The sequence below is a fragment of the Lissotriton helveticus genome, chromosome 12, assembly GCF_964261635.1.
Source record: "Lissotriton helveticus chromosome 12, aLisHel1.1, whole genome shotgun sequence".
NCBI classification, from domain to species: Eukaryota; Metazoa; Chordata; class Amphibia; order Caudata; family Salamandridae; genus Lissotriton; species Lissotriton helveticus.
Genome location: NC_136073.1, coordinates 586,621,888 through 586,640,515, shown reverse-complemented (window position 1 = coordinate 586,640,515; position 18,628 = coordinate 586,621,888). Strand labels below are relative to the sequence as shown.

The window sequence follows — 18,628 nt, the reverse complement described above, 5'->3', positions numbered from 1 at the left end:
ACCCTATCATTTAGTCATGAGGAAGGCTGCTGATCTCCTTAAATTGACTTTGCCAACTGCGGAGTTTAAATCTAATATTCTGACTGAAGTCTTGCATTCTCCAAGTTCAGTGGTGGAACCTCTTCTTCCTTTTAATGATGCTCTGACAGAACCCATTTTGGAGATATGGAAGAAACCATTGTCAGCTCCTGCTGTTTCTAAGAGTGTCCAAAGACTATTATTTACATTATATCCATTAAATTGATGAGAGTAGATTGTTATACTCTAACCATAAGTTTTGAAATTATTGACTAACTGTGACATCGTAAATAATAGTCTTTGGACCATTGTTTTATAATATCATTGATCACCCAGGTCCTAGATCATTTGGGTTACCCCATTTTCATTAATGGTTTCTAAGAGTGTAGCCAGGAGGTACAGGGTTGCCCCTGAGGACCCTGCCTTTTTGACCTCTCACCCTTCACCGGAGAGCTTAGTCATTCAGGCTGCATGTTCCAAGAAGAATGTTAATGCTTTTCCCCAGGTTCCTTGTGAAAAGGAGGCAAAGAAGCAGGATCAGTTGGCAAAAAAGACCTTCTCCTCTGCTAGTATAGCATTAAAGTCTACAAATGCCACTTGTCTGATGGGGAGGTATATGCATGCCCTTATGGACTCTTTGCGTGTTCTTGCTCCAAAGGTTCCTGATGCCAGCAGGAAGGACTTTGAGGAGGTGATCTCAGACGCTCAGGCAGCAGCTCGCCAGGTCATTCAAAGTGGTCTGGACACTGCAGACTCTGTGGCGCGCATCATGGGCACTGCTGTCGCTACTAGGAGGTCCGCCTGGTTAAAATCCTCGGACTTTTCGGCGGATGTTCAGGCAACTTTATTGGATCTTCCCTTCGATGGGTCTGGCCTCTTTGGGAAGAAGGCTGATGCGGCCCTTGAGAGATTTAAGGACAGTAGAGCAACTGCCAAGTCTTTAGGTCTTCAGATAAGAGGTTCTTCAACTGGCAGAAGATTCAGGGGTTTTGGTCGCTCTTCCTTTCGGAATTTCCGGCAAGGCCAGCAGCAGCAGCAACAACAGCAGCAGCAAAATTCCTTATACAGATCATATAGGGGAAAGCAGAGAGCACGTCCTCGTGGGCGTCAGGCCTCTTCCTCCTCCACCTCCTCCAACCCCCCTACCCCAGAAAAGCAGCCCTAGATCCGCCATTCAGGATCATGTGGGTCCGGTTGGGGGACGGCTTACCCATTTTCTACAGGATTGGGAATCGGTTACATCAGATCTTTGGGTTCTCAATCTTGTAGAGAATGGGTATGCCCTTCCCTTTCGGGAGTTCCCTCCCAATTACCCGCCTTGTCAGGGTTTTTGCACCGAGGAACACCTGTTGCTTCTACAGGAGGAAGTACAGGCTCTGATAAGAAAGGGTGCGATAGAGGTGGTCCCAGAGCAGGAAAGGGGTCAGGGATGCTACTCCCGGTATTTCCTGATTCCAAAGAAGGATGGCAGACTTCGTCCAATCCTGGATCTCAGGATCTTGAATCTCTATCTGAAGCAGGAGAAATTCAAGATGCTCACCCTTGCTCAGGTTCTTCAAGCGCTGCAAGAAGAAGACTGGATGGTGTCGCTCGACTTGCAGGATGCTTACTTTCACATCTCAATCCTGAAGTCGCACAGGAGGTATCTCCGTTTTACGGTGGGATCGCAGCACTACCAGTTTGAGGTCCTTCCGTTTGGACTTACTACTGCGCCTCGAGTCTTCACCAAGGTGATGGCAGTGGTGGCGGCGCATCTCAGGAGATCAGGGATTCCAGTATTCCCTTATTTGGACGATTGGCTGATCAAAGCGGAGTCGTCAGAGAGAGTGCTCCATCATCTGCGAGAGACAACCCAGTTGTTGTACAGGTTGGGTTTTTCGATAAATGTACCCAAGTCTCACCTGGTGCCCTCCCAGCGCAACCTGTTTATAGGTGCTGTGCTGGACACAACTGTATGTCGTGCATTCCCTCCTCCTCAAAGGATTCGCGACATACAGGAGATGATTCCTTTATTTTACAATGGAGCGGTCGTTCCAGTCCTGAAGGTCCTTCGCCTGCTCGGTCTGTTGGCTTCATGCATTCTGTTGGTCAACCATGCACGCTGGCACATGAGGGCGCTCCAGTGGTGCCTCCGCAGGCAGTGGTATCAGCACAACGGAGATCTCAGGGAGTCAGTGAGGATCTCCAGAGAAGCTGCGGCGGATCTGTCTTGGTGGGGCGTGGAAGGCAATCTGTCTCAAGGAAAGCCTTTTCAGCTGCCTCCATCGGTGGCCACAGTGATATGAATGGATGCATCCACTCTCGGGTGGGGTGCTCATCTGGGGGATCTGGAGGTAAAAGGCCTTTGGTCTCCGGAGGAAAGGTTACTTCACATCAACCTTCTAGAATTGCGGGCGATACGTTTAGCGCTCAAGGCCTTCCTCCCTTCCCTTCGCGGTCAGTCGGTTCAAGTCCTGACGGACAACACGACCGCGATGTGGTATATCAACAAGCAGGGAGGAGTAGGGTCGCAGTGTCTCTGCAGAGAGGCTCTGCGGCTCTGGTCCTGGGTTCAGGACCAGAGCCGCAGAGCCATCAGATTTGTCTAATGGCGAATCATCTGGCCGGAGTTCTGAACGTTCGTGCAGACAGTCTCAGTCGGCAGTTCTCTGCCGACCACGAGTGGAGGCTTCACCCGGAGGTGGTTCACGACATCTTTCAGATGTGGGGGACTCCTCGGGTGGACCTGTTCGCCACTCGCGAGAATCCGCACTGCCTGTCATTCTGCAGTCTCATGTTTCCGATGCAAGGAGGGGGACGCGTTTCAGTTGAGTTGGAGAAGTCAACTCCTTTACGTGTTTCCTCCCATACCCTTGATTCCTCGGGTTCTGAGGAAGATTCGCCAAGACCGGGCCCAAGTCATATTGGTCGCCCCGGACTGGCCAAGAAGGGTGTGGTATACAGATCTTCTCCACCTCTCCTCTCACCCGCCGCTCCGTCTCCCTCTCAGGGCAGACCTCCTCTCTCAGATGGAGGGGCAGGTTCTACACCCCCACCTCCAGACATTGCACCTTCATGCCTGGAGATTGAACGGGGCAACCTGAATTCCTTTTCCCTCCCGCCTGACGTTGTGGATGTCATCTTGTCAGCCAGGCGTGACTCCACTAAGTCCATCTATTCTTATAGATGGTCGAAATTTGTCACGTGGTGTGGGGAAAAGTCTATTGACCCTTTGAGAGCCCATTTGTCTGACGTTCTCCAGTTTGCCCTTTCTCTGGCGCAGCAGGGACTTGCGGTTGCCACGGTGAAGGGTTACCTTTCAGCGCTGTCAGCATTTCTCGGTTTGCCTGACCAGCCTTCTCTTTTCAAGTCTCCTGTGGTTTTAAGGTTTTTGAAGGGCCTCACTAATAAGTTCCCTCCTTCACCTTTTATTGTGCCTCAGTGGGATTTAAATCTTGTATTGACCTTTTTGATGGGTGCTCCCTTTGAGCCTCTTCACAAATGTCCCATTAGGCTTCTTACCCTTAAAACAGTCTTCCTCGTTGCAATAACCTCGGCAAGGAGGGTTAGTGAGCTCCAAGCTCTTAGTTTTAAGCCCCCTTTCTTGACCATTCATGCTGATCAAATGGTTCTCAGGACCAGCGCTGCTTTTCTGCCTAAGGTGGTGACTCCCTTCCATCTAGGACAGTCCATTACCTTACCTACCTTCTATCCTCCCCCTTCTAAGGAGGAAGAGAGACTACACCGTCTGGACCCTAAGAGGGCGGTGTCTTTTTACTTGGACAGATCCAAGGACTTTCGTTTGGAAGACCAGCTTTTCATTGGTTTTGCTGGCTGCAAGAAAGGAAGAGCGGTCCATAAAAGAACTTTATCAAGATGGATCGTCCTCTGCATAAAGATCTGCTACTCTTTGGCCGGTAAGGAACCACCAGAGGGTATAAGGGCTCATTCTACAAGGGCTAAGTCTTCGACCTCAGCATTGGCTAGAGGTGTACCTGTTGAGGATATTTGTAGAGCGGCAACTTGGTCTTCCCTCCACACTTTCGCGAAGCATTACTGCTTGGATTCCGAAGTGAGGAGGGACGGTCATTTTGCACGCTCTGTCCTTCAGGATTTCCTGGTTTAGAAGAGTGGACACCCTCCTCCGGGAGTGGGGACTGCTGTGGGACTCTATTCACAAGGTGAGGAATCCACACGGCAGATGTATCTATCAGAAGAACAAGTTACTTACCTTCGGTAACGCTTTTTCTGGTAGATACAATATCTGCCTGTGGATTCCTCACTGACCCGCCCGCCTCCCCGTTGTCCACTCTTCTATGCCAGAGTTACTGTATTGTATTTATTTTGTTGTCAAGGAGATGCTTCAACTGCTTTCCCGCATTTGCTTTACACTGTGTGTTTTGCCTTGACTATTGTGTACTGTGTATACTATGTACATTTCTACTGTCATTGGTCCGTCCGTGTGCCTCGATGGCACGGAAAAAAGGGCGGAACTGATGTCATCACGCCGGCGTGGGCCTGATATAGGCGTCGGTGACGTCAGCGGAGTCGCGTGCGAGGCCGTGTCTCTGTGATGTCCAAGTCCACGTCGGCGCGAGGCTACGAAAAGAATTTCCGAATGTTGCTGACGCAAGGGGGATATTCACAAGGTGAGGAATCCACAGGCAGATATTGTATCTACCAGAAAAAGCGTTACCGAAGGTAAGTAACTTGTTCTTTTCTACCCATTTTGACCAATGTGGCTCTGGGGAGGTAAACTCTGTTCAGGATCTTGAGTTGGATACGGCTTCATCTAGTGGAGATGGCAACTTCTCCAGGGGATTCAAGGGCTTCCTGCCAGTCCTCGTCTCCCAGATCACTGTTCCAATATCCACAGTCTCTGTAGGGGGTCAGGGGAATAATGTAATGGTTTTTGGTATGTCAGGGAGATAGCTTTACGATCCATAAAGTCAGTGAAAAGCCTGTCCTCTAACGGTGAGGCTTCTGGGGGGAAGTCTGTCATTAGGGCATGTGTGACTTGTAAGAATCTAAAGGTTTCTGTGGGAGCCATCTTCCAACGTCCAGTATCACATGTACGCAGATGATACTCAATTATATTTAAAGATCCACTCTCTAGAGGACATCAAATCTCTGAACTTAACACTACAAAAAACTTAAACTTGGCTGGCCGAAAACCATCTGAAACTAAACACCCTCAAAACTTAATTTCTCCTTATCGCACCTCCCAACCAATCAACCATCATTCAAGAATAGATGAAACATTTAACAGCACTCAACAGCCAACCTCTTATTGTCGACTCTGCGAAATCACTGGGAGTAACTCTTGACCGAAATCTTAACATGCAGAAACCCATTAGCGCCGCAACAAAAGGAGCACATTTTCAGATGAACACCTTGAAAAAATGTAAACCCTTCCTTCCAGCAAATGACTTTCAAACTGGCAGTTCAAGCACTAGTAATCCCAAGAGTGGAATATGGAAGTGTCTCTCTCTACGGTCTTCCCCGATCGACGACAGCTCCTCTAAGAGCATCAATCAACGCAGCAGCCAGACTTATCACAGGCTCTAAAAGAAACTGTCACATCTCCCCTGACCATAGAGCTCTCAACTGGCTACCTTTCGAAGCCAGAATTCAACTAAAAATCATCGCATGCATGACTCACAAGGCCATACATCACAACACTCTGAGCTACCTGGCCCAGAAACTGGTGCTTTCCTGTGGTAACAGATCCTCCAGGAGCTCCAGTAACCTACTGAAACCACAACGATTTGCCAAGCAAAAAAACATACAACTGTGCATTCTCGGGGATTGCTCCCAGTATTTGGAATGCCAAATGAATCCATCTACTGCATCTTTCTAAAAAAAAAAAAAAAAGTGAGATCTCTTCTCGTGTCCAAATTCACATGAACTATGTATATAACTCGTAATACGACTGTTGTTCTGTATAGTACATATCTACATTGCCTGTTTCAAATATCTCCCCTTGTAAAGCGCTCTGATACCCGTAAGGGTCATGTTTGCGCCAAATAAAACCTTCAAAATAAATAAATAAACCAGAGCATATCTGAACATCAACTGTCCAGATATAAGATGTCTTTGTCCTTTAACCCCTTCCATGCTCATGACGAGCTCAGCTCGTCATGGCATATACCTCTCAGGTGCTCATGACGAGCTCAGCTCTTCATTACCACACCCGTTTTTATCGCTGTCCAGCACAGCAGGGGAAACTCTCTAGCAGCGATGAGGTTAATATCTCAAACACTACTGAACTGATTTACATCACATAACAAAAAGTGTGCTTTCTGGACCAAGAGCTACCTTGCTGCTCAATTTGGTGTACTTCTGTACAGCGGTTCTTGCTGTAGCCCTATTTAAAATCTCTATGGGAATTAACATGAGAAATGCACTTTTTGTTACACCCCCCCCCCCTTTTTTTTCCAGACTCCCGCTTGATGGATCACCCCAAAACTTTCCTTGCACAATAACACCCTGCGGCACAGTTTTTAAAGAAAATTTCATGAAGATTCATCAACCAGCACCAAACGTATAGTCAAGTAAAAAAATAACGCTTTTCCTATGGAAACATGGTCCTAACTAGAACTAACTACTGGTGACTGCCAGTAGGTAATGTATATTAAATGGGTTACAGGATTGGACATTTCCAAAATTATCCTAACTGTTTAGTATTGCAAAGACTAGCTGAGAAACATACTCGTAAAAAGGATTCAATCATGTACAGCTTTATTACATAATGCAACTGCTTTTGATCTTGTCATTCAACAGCGCCAATAACAAAGTTGCCAAACCAGAAGATGATTACCCCACTTCTTAACAAAATTAACCTGTTGTAGACCGATACTGTGATGTGGATTCAGACTGGCAATGGTTGGGGCGAAGTATGAAGATCTGTTTGAAAACATAGGTTTAGCAGAGTTTTAACCGCATGCGCGCTAGCGGTTTTCCCGCTGCGCGCTGCGATTCGCAAAAACCCTCGTTACGTGACAAGGTCAGCTCGTCACACGCGCAGCGCAGGTAACGCCCATGATGAGCTGACCTTGTCACGCGCGTCGAAAGGGTTAATATCCGCTCCCTTTTTTAGGGCTCGGCTGAACGCGCGGAAGCGCGTCTCCGCCGAGGCTCTTTTGTCGGCGTGTGTGCTTCCCAGGAGACAATCCTGGCCGCGCGATCGCCTTGGAGGCGATTTGAAACTGGCACGCGCCGACTGGCACGCGCCGCGCTTGGCCTGGCTGTCTCCTGGGAAGCGCAAACATACACAGGCACACCTCCCCCTGCATGCATGCGGCCACACACACACGAGCGCACATGCACGCAGACAGAGAAACTCCCCCCTCCCCCCGCCGTCGCACACAGACACACAGGAGCGCACATACACGCACACATACAGAGACACATGTACACACATCCACACCGTGATGCCTTTGAAATGTGACGCGCATGCCCCTTGCGGTGCAGTTTACCCTATATCCAGACGCGGCTCGCACCCATCCATGCCCGGTCGCCCGGCGCCCTCTCCCGGTCCCTCCTCCGGGTCTTGCTCTGCTTCCCGCGGGTCTCCGGCTGCAGCTCGCCCGGATCTCCCCTCTGCGGGTCCCCGTCCTCCGTAGCTCTCCAGAGCGACCCCTGGCGGAGAGTGTGTGTCCGTGGCCGCTACCTCCGGCTACGCTGGGCAGCCCCGCACTCCTCGCTGCTGCTTGATCTGGGAGTCCTTGGGGCCGCCCCGACACCCTGTTGGTCCTGAGTTCTCGCCGCGCTCCGGGCTCCTCTCTGCGGCTGCAGCTCTCTGCCCCTGACCTCGGCCTCCCTCGGCTCGCACACTCTCCGATCCCTCTCTCAGACCCCGGAAGTCTCCGCTCCTCCTCCTTCTCCCGGCCCGCACTTCCCTCCTCCACAACTCATCCTCCTCTCCCCCTCCCCTGTTTTGGACGTCCTTTTCCAGGACCCCCCTCCCCTGCACCTCCTCCTCCTTCTCTCGGTCTCACAGTCGCCTGCTGGGCAGCCTCGGGCCCTTCATGCAGCTGTTACTGGAGTTTGTGACCGCAACCTGTGAATGCGCTGGGGTGGAGGGGTCTAGGATGTCAAGGGGTAACACCTCAACATACGGGCATTACCAACGTCAGAACACCCCCTCGTCACACTCACCGTTTTGTGACGGGACCCTTGCCCACTGCTCTGCAATGAACCTCGGTGCCGCTGAGAGACCCGCAAACTCCAACCGCCCTTTGACACCCCTCATCCAAAGCTACTTGTAATGGCAGATTTACCCCCCCCCCCCCACACCACCAGTAATCCTGCGAGAGGGCAGGTAAATAATGGCATAGTGAGTTGTACATGGTCTTTGCAGAGATGAGAGCAACTCCGGCTGCGGAGATGGGCCTCAGAGGAGCTCAAATCGTCCCCTTACTCCCTCGCCCCATGTCTTTATTACCCGGGTGCGAGGGGGCCCCAGAATGCCTTGCTGGGTGTATGTTTGGGAATCTGTTATCCGATAAAAACCCTTCAGAGGTTAGGGAACATGAGCCACCTGAGAGACTCCGCTACACCGCCCACCTCCACCTGTGGTGAAAGGGGTGGGCAAGAATGCCCTTTGACCCCGGCTCCACCGGTAATGCCTGGAATATAAAAAAGGAGACTTTTCAATTAAATGTTGAAATAATGTTGTCTAAGAGTAAATCACTCGGTGTTTCCTGCATTCCGCGCATTCCTGCAGCCGAATCCCTCCTGTAACCCAATTTCTCTTGGATAGAAGCAAGTGGGAGAGAGGGGGGGAGGGGGCGATGGCTGGAAAGGAGGGAGCCATCGAGGTTGGGGGGGGGGCTCTGGCAGGGAGACGTTGGGCTAGCTCTGGTTTGTGGGCCTGCAGGGTGATGAGAAGGGGGTTCCGAGAAAGCTAAAGCGTGCAGCCCAAGAGTGCCCCTCTCCCCATAACCAGGACACAGGAATGTCACTTGCAAACCGCACAGAAGGTCGGTTCCAGTAACAAAATGCCCAAATTTACAGGGCTTGGAAACGGCATGAACCGCTGCATTAGGAGCTATGCAAAAGCACATTGTATTATTATAAAACTACAGCATTCTCACCTAAATACGGTGCGTGTACACTGAAGAAACCTCAATAAACCTGGTACACGAGTGCCAGATAGAAGGCAAGGTACGCGACCAGAAGGCGCTACAGCATCACACAAACAACGGTATTGTTCTATACACATGTTGCTAACAACACAAATAATACTGCTTAAATAGTGTACAATAATGACGGAGTTCATTTATCCAAAACGTGAACATAAGATTAGAATTCGGAAAACTTTGGACACCGTCTGGAAACCACAATAACTGCATGGCATGGAACGCTTATAAACCCGCCATGAAAATGAAACTGGGACGGTCACCTCCAGGCAGGCGGTGTGCAGCCTACACAGGAGAAGGTAGCGCCCAAACTGCAGATGCAAGGCACGGACCCCTTGGCTTCCATCTCTAAAGCTCCCCCGGAGCCTCGTAATGTCGTGCAGCATGGTGGTCTGCCACTGAGTGCTGCGCCATCACCAGAACATCCTCACCCATCACGTCCTCTCCTGCAGCACACGCCTGTCCAGAGAGCAAGGGTGCCTTCCCGGCATTGCTTTCTTGGATTACAGTCCAGGACTCGGGACCGATTTTCCCGGCCGCCAAGAAAGGCTTGCAGCTTGCCTGGAGCATTCCAGCTTCGAAGAGATGATAGTCGTGCCCAGGTCTCCATTTCCTCCACGAAGCACAGTGTCCTTCCTGAGGCAGGCAGGGAACCTTAATTTTACCAAAGCTACATTTTTGGGACCCGAGACTGCCCTATGAACATGACACTGTCCTTTAAATTGGTGTCCTTTCATGGGACACAACCCTATCCTGAAAGCAAGCCTTTCTTTGCCGGAGCACAGGACCATATCCAAAGCATATCTTTCGTCTGGGACCACATCTTCTTTTTTTTAACCTTGGGTTACGTTTCTGGAGCGTAGTTCCGTTTTCAGAACATTGTTTGTCCTGGGGCATTGCTTGCTTTCCTTGAGCACAGGACAAGGTCCGAGCGTGGCTTCTCTTTCCGGGAGCACATCTTTTCCAGGGGCCAAGAACCTGTACATCATCTCTGTTAAAGGAATAAAGAGTCGCTTGAACAGATTGCCATCGGCGGGTGTTGTTGACATAGTGATGACGACAGTGAAGAACAGAAAACCAGAACTCAGAATAAAGGGTGAGTACACAGTAGTGTATGTCACAACTGTCAGACCTTGCTCGCACCCCTTTTATTAAAACACTTGTTTTCGAGCATGTGATTGGTAAACTGCACACTGACCATTTGCAAGAGATTAAGCTATTGGCATTGTAAATGACAATGCCATTTATTTATCTGTTTTCAAAACCAATACATAAATAAAAAAATTGTCATTTACAATGCCAATAGCTCTAACTTTTGCAAAGGCGAGCCCGTTGCATTGTAAATGCTTGTGTTTGCAAGTTAACGTGTTCTACTGTCACTACCAAGCTCAAGCCTGGATTTGGGTTGTAGGGTTTTATGACCCTAAACTGTTTGCTTTGCCTCCTGTCAGGTGTAGGGGTTTGAGCTTGGATGGTAGCAGGGAAACCTTGACTGCTGCTTTTGACCTAGCATCAGTTACTGTGACAACCCCTCCATGAATAGTGTCTCTTACCCAGACCATGCCCAAATCAGGTAATTTGGCTATGTGATGATTTCTAGTACTGCGGTTGCAGAATCGGATGCGCAACAAGGACTTATTTCAACTGGTTTATTACAATGTCTCTGTTGTGAAGGGTTCTGTGCAGCATTGCCAAAGGGATACATTGTGGAACAACCAGCTTAAGGGTGTCTCAAGCAGAAGAGCAATTCATGGTGGTATTGGCTAGTTTGGGGCGTTTGTAGCAGAAGCACAGTTGTGCCTTTAAGAGAACTCCCAAAGAACTCTAGGTTTTGTGTGAATGGCCGTTAAGATCAACAGCAGTAATCTAGGCTGATAAAAAAATTGCATAACACTTTTTTAAATTTCAAAGTACTTTATTGTATTTTATACAAAAACCAAAGTTGTCATGATACAGTAATGCAGAACACATGTTGGAAAAGGCAGGCAACGTGAATTAATCTCTTGTACAACAAGCATTTGCAATGCAATAGGTCTCGTATTTGCGAGATTTTGAGAGCTACTGGCATTCTAAATGACAATGCCTTTAATTTATGTGTTTTGACAACCTGCAAGCGGTGCATAAAACACGCCCTTTCTACTTGTAGTCCTTGTTGACTTAATAGCACCAAGAGATTTTGTTTTGGTAGTTTTTGTTAACGCTATACGAATGTTCATTTAAAAATAATTGCATTAATAATGATTATAATTATTAATATGAAGGAGGCTCTTCCTGTACTGAGACTAATGGAAGCTTGTCTGCTACGGTTTGTGCTGTATCCTGGTGTGTGAGAGAAACAAGCAGTGCTGCTGTCAGTGCTGGAATATTCGACGTGAGGAAAGCTTGCACAGCTGCTGCCTGTGTTGTAACTGTTCTCTATGCAGGGGATGGTGTTGGGGTGGGGGGAGTGTGTGTGTGTGTGTGTGTGCGCGCGCATCCTGCTGCTGCCTGTGCTGCACCGGTTATGCAAGGGATGCTTGCACTGATGCTGCCTGTGCTATATCTGTGCATGTGTGTGTGTGTGTGTGTGTGTGTGTGTGTGTGTGTGTGAGAGAGAAGAAACAAGTAGAACTTCTGTCTGAGCTTTACATGTTTTATGTGTGAGGGAAGCTTGCACTGCTGCTGCCTGTGCTGTACCTGTTCCATGTGTGAGGGAAGCTTGCACTGCTGCTGCTTGTGCTGTACCTGCTCCGTGTGTGAGGGAAGCTTGCACTGCTGCCGCCTGTGCTGTACCTGCTCTGTGTGTGAGGGAAGCTTGCACTGCTCCTCCCTGTGCTGTACCTGCTTTGTGTGTGAGGGAAGCTTGCACTGCTCCTCCCTGTGCTGTACCTGCTCTGTGTGTGAGGGAAGCTTGCACTGCTCCTCCCTGTGCTGTACCTGTTCCGTGTGTGAGGGAAGTTTGCACTGCTGCTGCCTGTGCTGTACCTGTTCTGTGTGTGAGGGAAGCTTGCACTGATGCTGCCTGTGCTGTACCTGTTCTATGAGCGAGGGAAGCTTGCACTGCTGCTGCCTGTGCTGTACCTGCTGCGTGTGTGAGGGAAGCTTGCACTGCTCCTGCCTGTGCTGTACCTGTTCCGTGTGTGAGGGAAGCTTGCACTGCTGCTGGTGCTGTACCTGCTCCGTGTGTGAGAGAAGCTTGCACTGCTGCTGCCTGTGCTGTGCCTGCTCTGTGTGTGAGGGAAGCTTGCACTGCTGCTGCCTGTGCTGTGCCTGCTCTGTGTGTGAGGGAAGCTTGCACTGCTGATGCCTGTGCTGTACCTGCTGTGTGTGAGGGAAGCTTACACTGCTGCTGCCTGTGCTGTACGTGTTCTATGTGTGATGGAAGCTTGCACTGCTGCTGCCTGAGATGTACCTGCTCCGTGTGTGAGGGAAGCTTGCACTGCTGATGTATGTGCTGTACCTGCTCTGTGTGTGAGGGAAGCTTGCACTGCTGCTGCCTGTGCTGTACCTGCTCTGTGTGTGAGGGAAGCTTGCACTGCTGCTGCCTGTGCTGTACCTGTTCTATGTGTAAGGGAAGCTTGCACTGCTGCTGCCTGTGTTGTACCTGTTCTATGTGTGTTGGAAGCTTGCACTGCTGCTGCCTGTGTTGTACCTGCTCTGTGTGTGAGGGAAGCTTGCACTGCTGCTGCCTGTGTGGTACCTGTTCCGTGTGTGAGGGAAGCTTGCACTGCTGCTGCCTGTGCTGTGCCTGCTCTGTGTGTGAGGGAAGCTTGCACTGCTGATGCCTGTGCTGTACCTGCTCTGTGTGTGAGGGAAGCTTGCACAGCTTGCACTGCTGCTGCCTGTGCTGTACCTGCTCTGTGTGTGAGGGAAGCTTGCACTGCTGCTGCCTGTGCTGTACCTGTTCTATGTGTGAGGGAAGCTTGCACTGCTGCTGCCTGTGTTGTACCTGTTCTATGTGTGTTGGAAGCTTGCACTGCTGCTGCCTGTGTTGTACCTGCTCTGTGTGTGAGGGAAGCTTGCACTGCTTCTGCCTGTGCTGTACCTGTTCCGTGTGTGAGGGAAGCTTGCACTGCTGCCGCCTGTGCTGTACATGCTCTGTGTGAGGGAAGCTTGCACTGCTGCCACCTGTGCTGTACCTGCTCTGTGTGTGAGGGAAGCTTGCACTGCTGCCGCCTGTGCTGTCCCTGCTCTGTGTGTGAGGGAAGCTTGCACTGCTGCCGCCTGTGCTGTACTTGCTCTGTGTGTGAGGGAAGCTTGCACTGCTGCCGCCTGTGCTGTACCTGCTCTGTGTGTGAGGGAAGCTTGCACTGCTGCTGCCTGTGCTCTACCTGCTCTGTGTGTGAGGGAAGCTTGCACTGCTGCCGCCTGTGCTGTACCTGCTCTGTGTGTGAGGGAAGCTTGCACTGCTGCCGCCTGTGCTGTACCTGCTCTGTGTGTGAGGGAAGCTTGCACTGCTCCTCCCTGTGCTGTACCTGCTCTGTGTGTGAGGGAAGCTTGCACTGCTGCTGCCGGTGCTGTACCTGTTCTGTGTGTGAGGGAAGCTTGCACTGCTGCTGCCTGTGCTGTACCTGTTCTATGTGTGAGAGAAGCTTGCACTGCTGCTGCCTGTGCTGTACCTGTTCTGTGTGTGAGGGAAGCTTGCACTGCTCCTCCCTGTGCTGTACCTGCTCCGTGATGAGGGAAGCTTGCACTGCTGCTGCCTGTGCTGTACGTGTTCTATGTGTGAGGGAAGCTTGCACTGCTGTTCCCTGTGCTGTACCTGCACTGTGTGTGAGGGAAGCTTGCACTGCTGCCACCTGTGCTGTACCTGCTCTGTGTGTGAGGGAAGCTTGCACTGCTCCTCCCTGTGCTGTACCTGCTCTGTGTGTGAGGGAAGCTTGCACTGCTGCTGCCGGTGCTGTACCTGTTCTGTGTGTGAGGGAAGGTTGCACTGCTGCTGCCTCTGCTGTACCTGTTCTATGTTTGAGGGAAGCTTGCACTGCTGCCGCCTGTGCTGTACCTGTTCTATGTGTGAGAGAAGCTTGCACTGCTGCTGCCTGTGCTTTACCTGCTCTATGTGTGAGGGAAGCTTGCACTGCTCCTCCCTGTGCTGTACCTGCTCCGTGTGTGAGGGAAGCTTGCACTGCTGCTGCCTGTGCTGTACCTGTTCTGTGTGTGAGGGAAGCTTGCACTGCTGCTGCCTGTGCTGTACGTGTTCTATGTGTGAGGGAAGCTTGCACTGCTGTTCCCTGTGCTGTACCTGTTCTATGTGTGAGGGAAGCTTGCACTGCTGTTCCCTGTGCTGTACCTGTTCTATGTGTGAGGGAAGCTTGCACTGCTGTTCCCTGTGCTGTACCTGCTCTGTGTGTGAGGGACGCTTGCATTGCTCCTCCCTGTGCTGTACCTGCTCCGTGTGTGAGGGAAGCTTGCACTGCTGCTGCCTGTGCTGTACCTGCTCCGTGTGGGAGGGAAGCTTGCCCTGCTCCTCCCTGTGCTGTACCTGCTCCGTGTGTGAGGGAAGCTTGCACTGCTGCTGCCTGTGCTGTACCTGTCCTATGCGTGAGGGAAGCTTGCACTGCTGCTGCCTGTGCTGTACCTGCTAGACGTTGACAGCTGTTGAAAGGGAGAATAGATTTGATTAATTTTTTTATTTACTTTATGCGTTTTTATATAGCGCGGACTTTACCCGAAGGTGTCAAAGCGCTTCACAATGGGAACAGTAGCGTTACATGAGGAGAAAATTACAAGTGGACGTGTTACAAAAGCAAACGTTACATTGCATGAGGCAAAGATGACAATTGTGCATGTGCCAAAAGCAAACAAAATACAAGAGGTAGCAAGCGATACGTTACAAGAGGAAAAAGTGACATGTGTGCAATTACAAGTAGAGGTAAAAAAAAAAGGCAGATAACAAGACCAGGGAGACATGGACGAGAAGGAAGACACTGGAGAAGAGATGGAGCAAGAAAAGTCAAGGCAGGAGCTGTACGAGGTTGTTCTAAAAAACAAATCTTCTGGTCGTGACGTGCGATCATTGGAGGGGGTGCAAGGGATGAGGGAACACGGCCTGGGGGAAGCTGGCTGGGGAGGGGGAGGAGAAATGCAAGGAAGTTAGGGGAGGAGAAGCCGAGAAGCCGCAGAGCGCACGCTGGGCGAAGCCCTTTGATGTGCTGTGCGGCAAATGGAGGGAGGCTGATGCGCGTTCATGTTTGAACACGTGGTTCACATGAACTGCATGAAAACGCCATCAAAAAGCTGGTGGTTTCATGAGCATTTTGAGCACTTGAATTCTCGTTCCTCAATGCGCTTGCGCGCATTTAAGGTCACGAGACCTAAAAATGCTTAACTCAGTATAAATGAAAGAAGGCGAAAATAAAGCTTAAGGTTAAAAAAACATGAAAATCATACAAAGCATAAGGATTAAAAAAAGCAAGTCAAGATATCACAATAGTAGGCATAACAATCCAGGAACTGGAAGTGGCAGCATACCCATTTTTAGCGAGACACCAGTACCAGCACCACATATCTGCTCATCCGATTGTGTCAAACCTTGTCAGATATAAAGGGAAGTGTTGTCTTAACTAGTATCCCCACTCCTCGTGACCCTGTCGGAAACCCTGCATGTGCCATTAGTTTATATCCTTATCTCTCTAGAGCTTTACAACTGTACAATTGTTGCCCTTTAGGTGGGCCTCCTGTAATAGAACTATACCTGGTGCATGTCTGCGCGGATATGGAACACCGTTGTATGCTTTATTTTGTTATCAAGACCATTTACTTTCTAGGTCATGATTCTCAGATCTGCACATTTATGTGTTTGTGTGTGTGTAGGGAGTAGATCTGGAAAGTTCACCCCACTAGACAAATTAGTCATTTAGATTGTCTTGATGGAAGTTTGGGCTGTGCCCGGCTGCCTCAGTGGTAATGGTTGGAGTCGTTCCCCTCCCTCCTCACCATCCCAATCCCCAGGGTGTGCCAAGCTAAGCTTCTTATGTAACACTACAACTGTGCCATCTTGAAGGTTCTAATCCAACCCCCTAACATGCAACTCCCCCCTTCCTGCTACCCTGAAGTGTGGGCATAAAACCTCCCACCACCCTAATTCACAGAGTGCCTGTCGCCCCATAACAATCATACCACAAGTCGGATGGGCTTAAGCTGTGTGAAAGCGCCCCCCCCCCCCAAGCCCACCTTCATGCATAGGATAGGTGCAATATTAACAGTAGCAAATACAAATAGAGATCGCGTTAATTATGAAAAATTCAAGTCTAGAAAGTGAATTCTTAGCTGTGTATTCAGCCCCAATCCGTGGTTCCACCACGCCAGGTGATACCATCACCCCAGTCCAATAAGTCTGCCTGATTTGCCCAGTCTCCCGGTAGTCTTTCAGTGAAGTTCCAGGCTGCATGCTCACTCCCTTCGGATTATAGAACGATCTGTATGGTGAGGAAGTCCTTCTCCATTGTCCGCTGTTGGTCCTGCCTCTGTGGTCTCCGATGTTGCTCTGCTTCTAATCTTATGCCGTTTTCGTCCCGCCGTCCTCCAGCCAGCCCCACACGTTCTCCGGAGTGGGAAACCGCCATACCTTGCCATCCGCCGCAATTGAGTGTTGCAGGGAAAAGCACTGAGTATTTTATTTCCTTTACCTGAAGAGCTTTTTTCACCTCAAGGAAACTGTCTTTTCTGTTGTACCTCTAGGATAAAGTCTGGGAAGAAGGTGATATCAGAAATTTTGTATTCAAGTGGCGGGGCGTTCTCGGCAGCTTGTAGGATTACTTCCCGTTCAGGATAGTTAAATATTCTCGCTATTATGAGGCGGGGTTGGGCACCTGGCCGTGGCAGGGTGCCGGGTATTCCTGCTCCACAGAGAAGTAGTTAGACAGGCCTCGGGGCTAGAGCATATTAGTTATTATATCCTCCATGAATAGGTCCACTACTGGCGCCTATGCTTTTTTCCCGCACCCAGATTATTTGGACGTTATTGTGTCAGCAGCGGCCCTCCTGATCTTCCAGCCTGGCTGCTAGCAGTAGGGCCTTAATTGTTTATGGTTAGTTCATGAACCTGTTTCTGGGGAGCTTTCATGTCTGTTACCAGGCCAGTCGTGACCCCCTGAGAATTTCAGGAAAGAGCTTGCCCCCTTGGCAAATCTTCCTAACGTTATGTATAGATGGGCAAATGCTGAAATTAGAGTCAGGACAATAAAGAGTTTATGAACTAATGAGGCCATTGCTTGCTTAGAGCTTTGTGAGAGAAGCATATCATTTTGAACACAAATCCTAAAATGACTCACCATTACACTGCTCCATTACATGCTGAAAATTTAAATACCTGTTGAAATATATATTTACATTTTTTTTCTAAACATGTTTCGTATAATCAACACGTAGAGTAGTTGATATTTTTGTTTTCTTATACTTATTACAGTTGCATTTGAAAGTTTAAAAAAAAAATCAATTAAGAGGTATAAGCAACCAGACTAATCTTTAAAATCCTCCATTGATTATTGCTCCCAGCTCTGATCTGATATTGTTTCTCTCTCTCAGTCAGATTCAGAGGAAGAGGAACCTGCAAAGAAGAAAAAAATTCACCAAGTAAGTCCTGTAGTATGTTTTTATCTAAGTTTATATAAAATGAATTTGTCAATTATTTATGATTCTTTGTTTTTGAGCCGTACCAAAAGAAAGTAATTGTTCATCACATACAATATGAATGGCATTGATGGGCAATTTATAGCGGCCAACTAGCTACAAAGTATGTAGCCTACTGTACAAAGATTGGCTAGAGAATTTTCTAGATATACTTTGAGTGTTTCCTGTTGCTGTATTAGGAAACGAAGTGGATGGCTGTCATCTGCCTTGTAAAACATTGTACAGAAGAGTGTTTTGTTTAAACAACTTGCATACTAACATTTTTAAGACAAAATTATCTGCTTCTTTTGGGGTAAGAGTTAAAGTCTTGAATATAAATGTAGACTGAAAGGATAACTTTATTTTCAAATTAAAAACTTTTCTTTATCCTGTTCTCACAAAAGTCCTACTGAAAATGTTGAAAATGTTGAGGCTGTTTTGTTGAACACATATGAACCAGAAACAAGAAATTTAATCTGAGGGCTTAATTGTGCCCACATAACTGATATTTAAATTATACTCAAATGGGTAAAAATGCCTCCAAGGGAGTTTGATGAAAAAAGTATTGGATGTTTAGGGAGTGATTTAGGAAAGGCTATTTAATAGTCCTAATTGAGTTTAGTTCAAATAGTATTGTGCAACAAAGTTTTCAGACTTAACAAACATAAATTACAATTAACATAAAACAAAAGACATGTGTATAGGCAAAATAGTAGACTTTATCAAAGAAATCTCAAGGGATTATAAAATACAAATATACAAACAGGAATACAGGAAAAATTATATTAAAAATGAAGTCAATTTCTCTGTAAAACCTGTAAACACCTATCCAAAACACAAATGATCTAATTCTTATTGGATAAAGGTAATGGTCGACGTTTCGGTCTCCTATGTGTAAA

General features: G+C 48.7%; 1 protein-coding gene across 2 annotated transcripts in view; it reads left to right on the top strand.

Moving 5' to 3' along the window:
* PRCC (proline rich mitotic checkpoint control factor) overlaps window positions 1–18,628 on the top strand; it is a 216,835-nt gene that overhangs the window by 64,568 nt on the left and 133,639 nt on the right. For both annotated transcript variants that reach the window (XM_078668317.1, XM_078668318.1), the window contains exon 2: window positions 17,646–17,693. In XM_078668317.1, coding sequence (XP_078524443.1) covers window positions 17,646–17,693 — 48 coding nt within the window. The remainder of the gene's footprint in view (window positions 1–17,645; window positions 17,694–18,628) is intronic.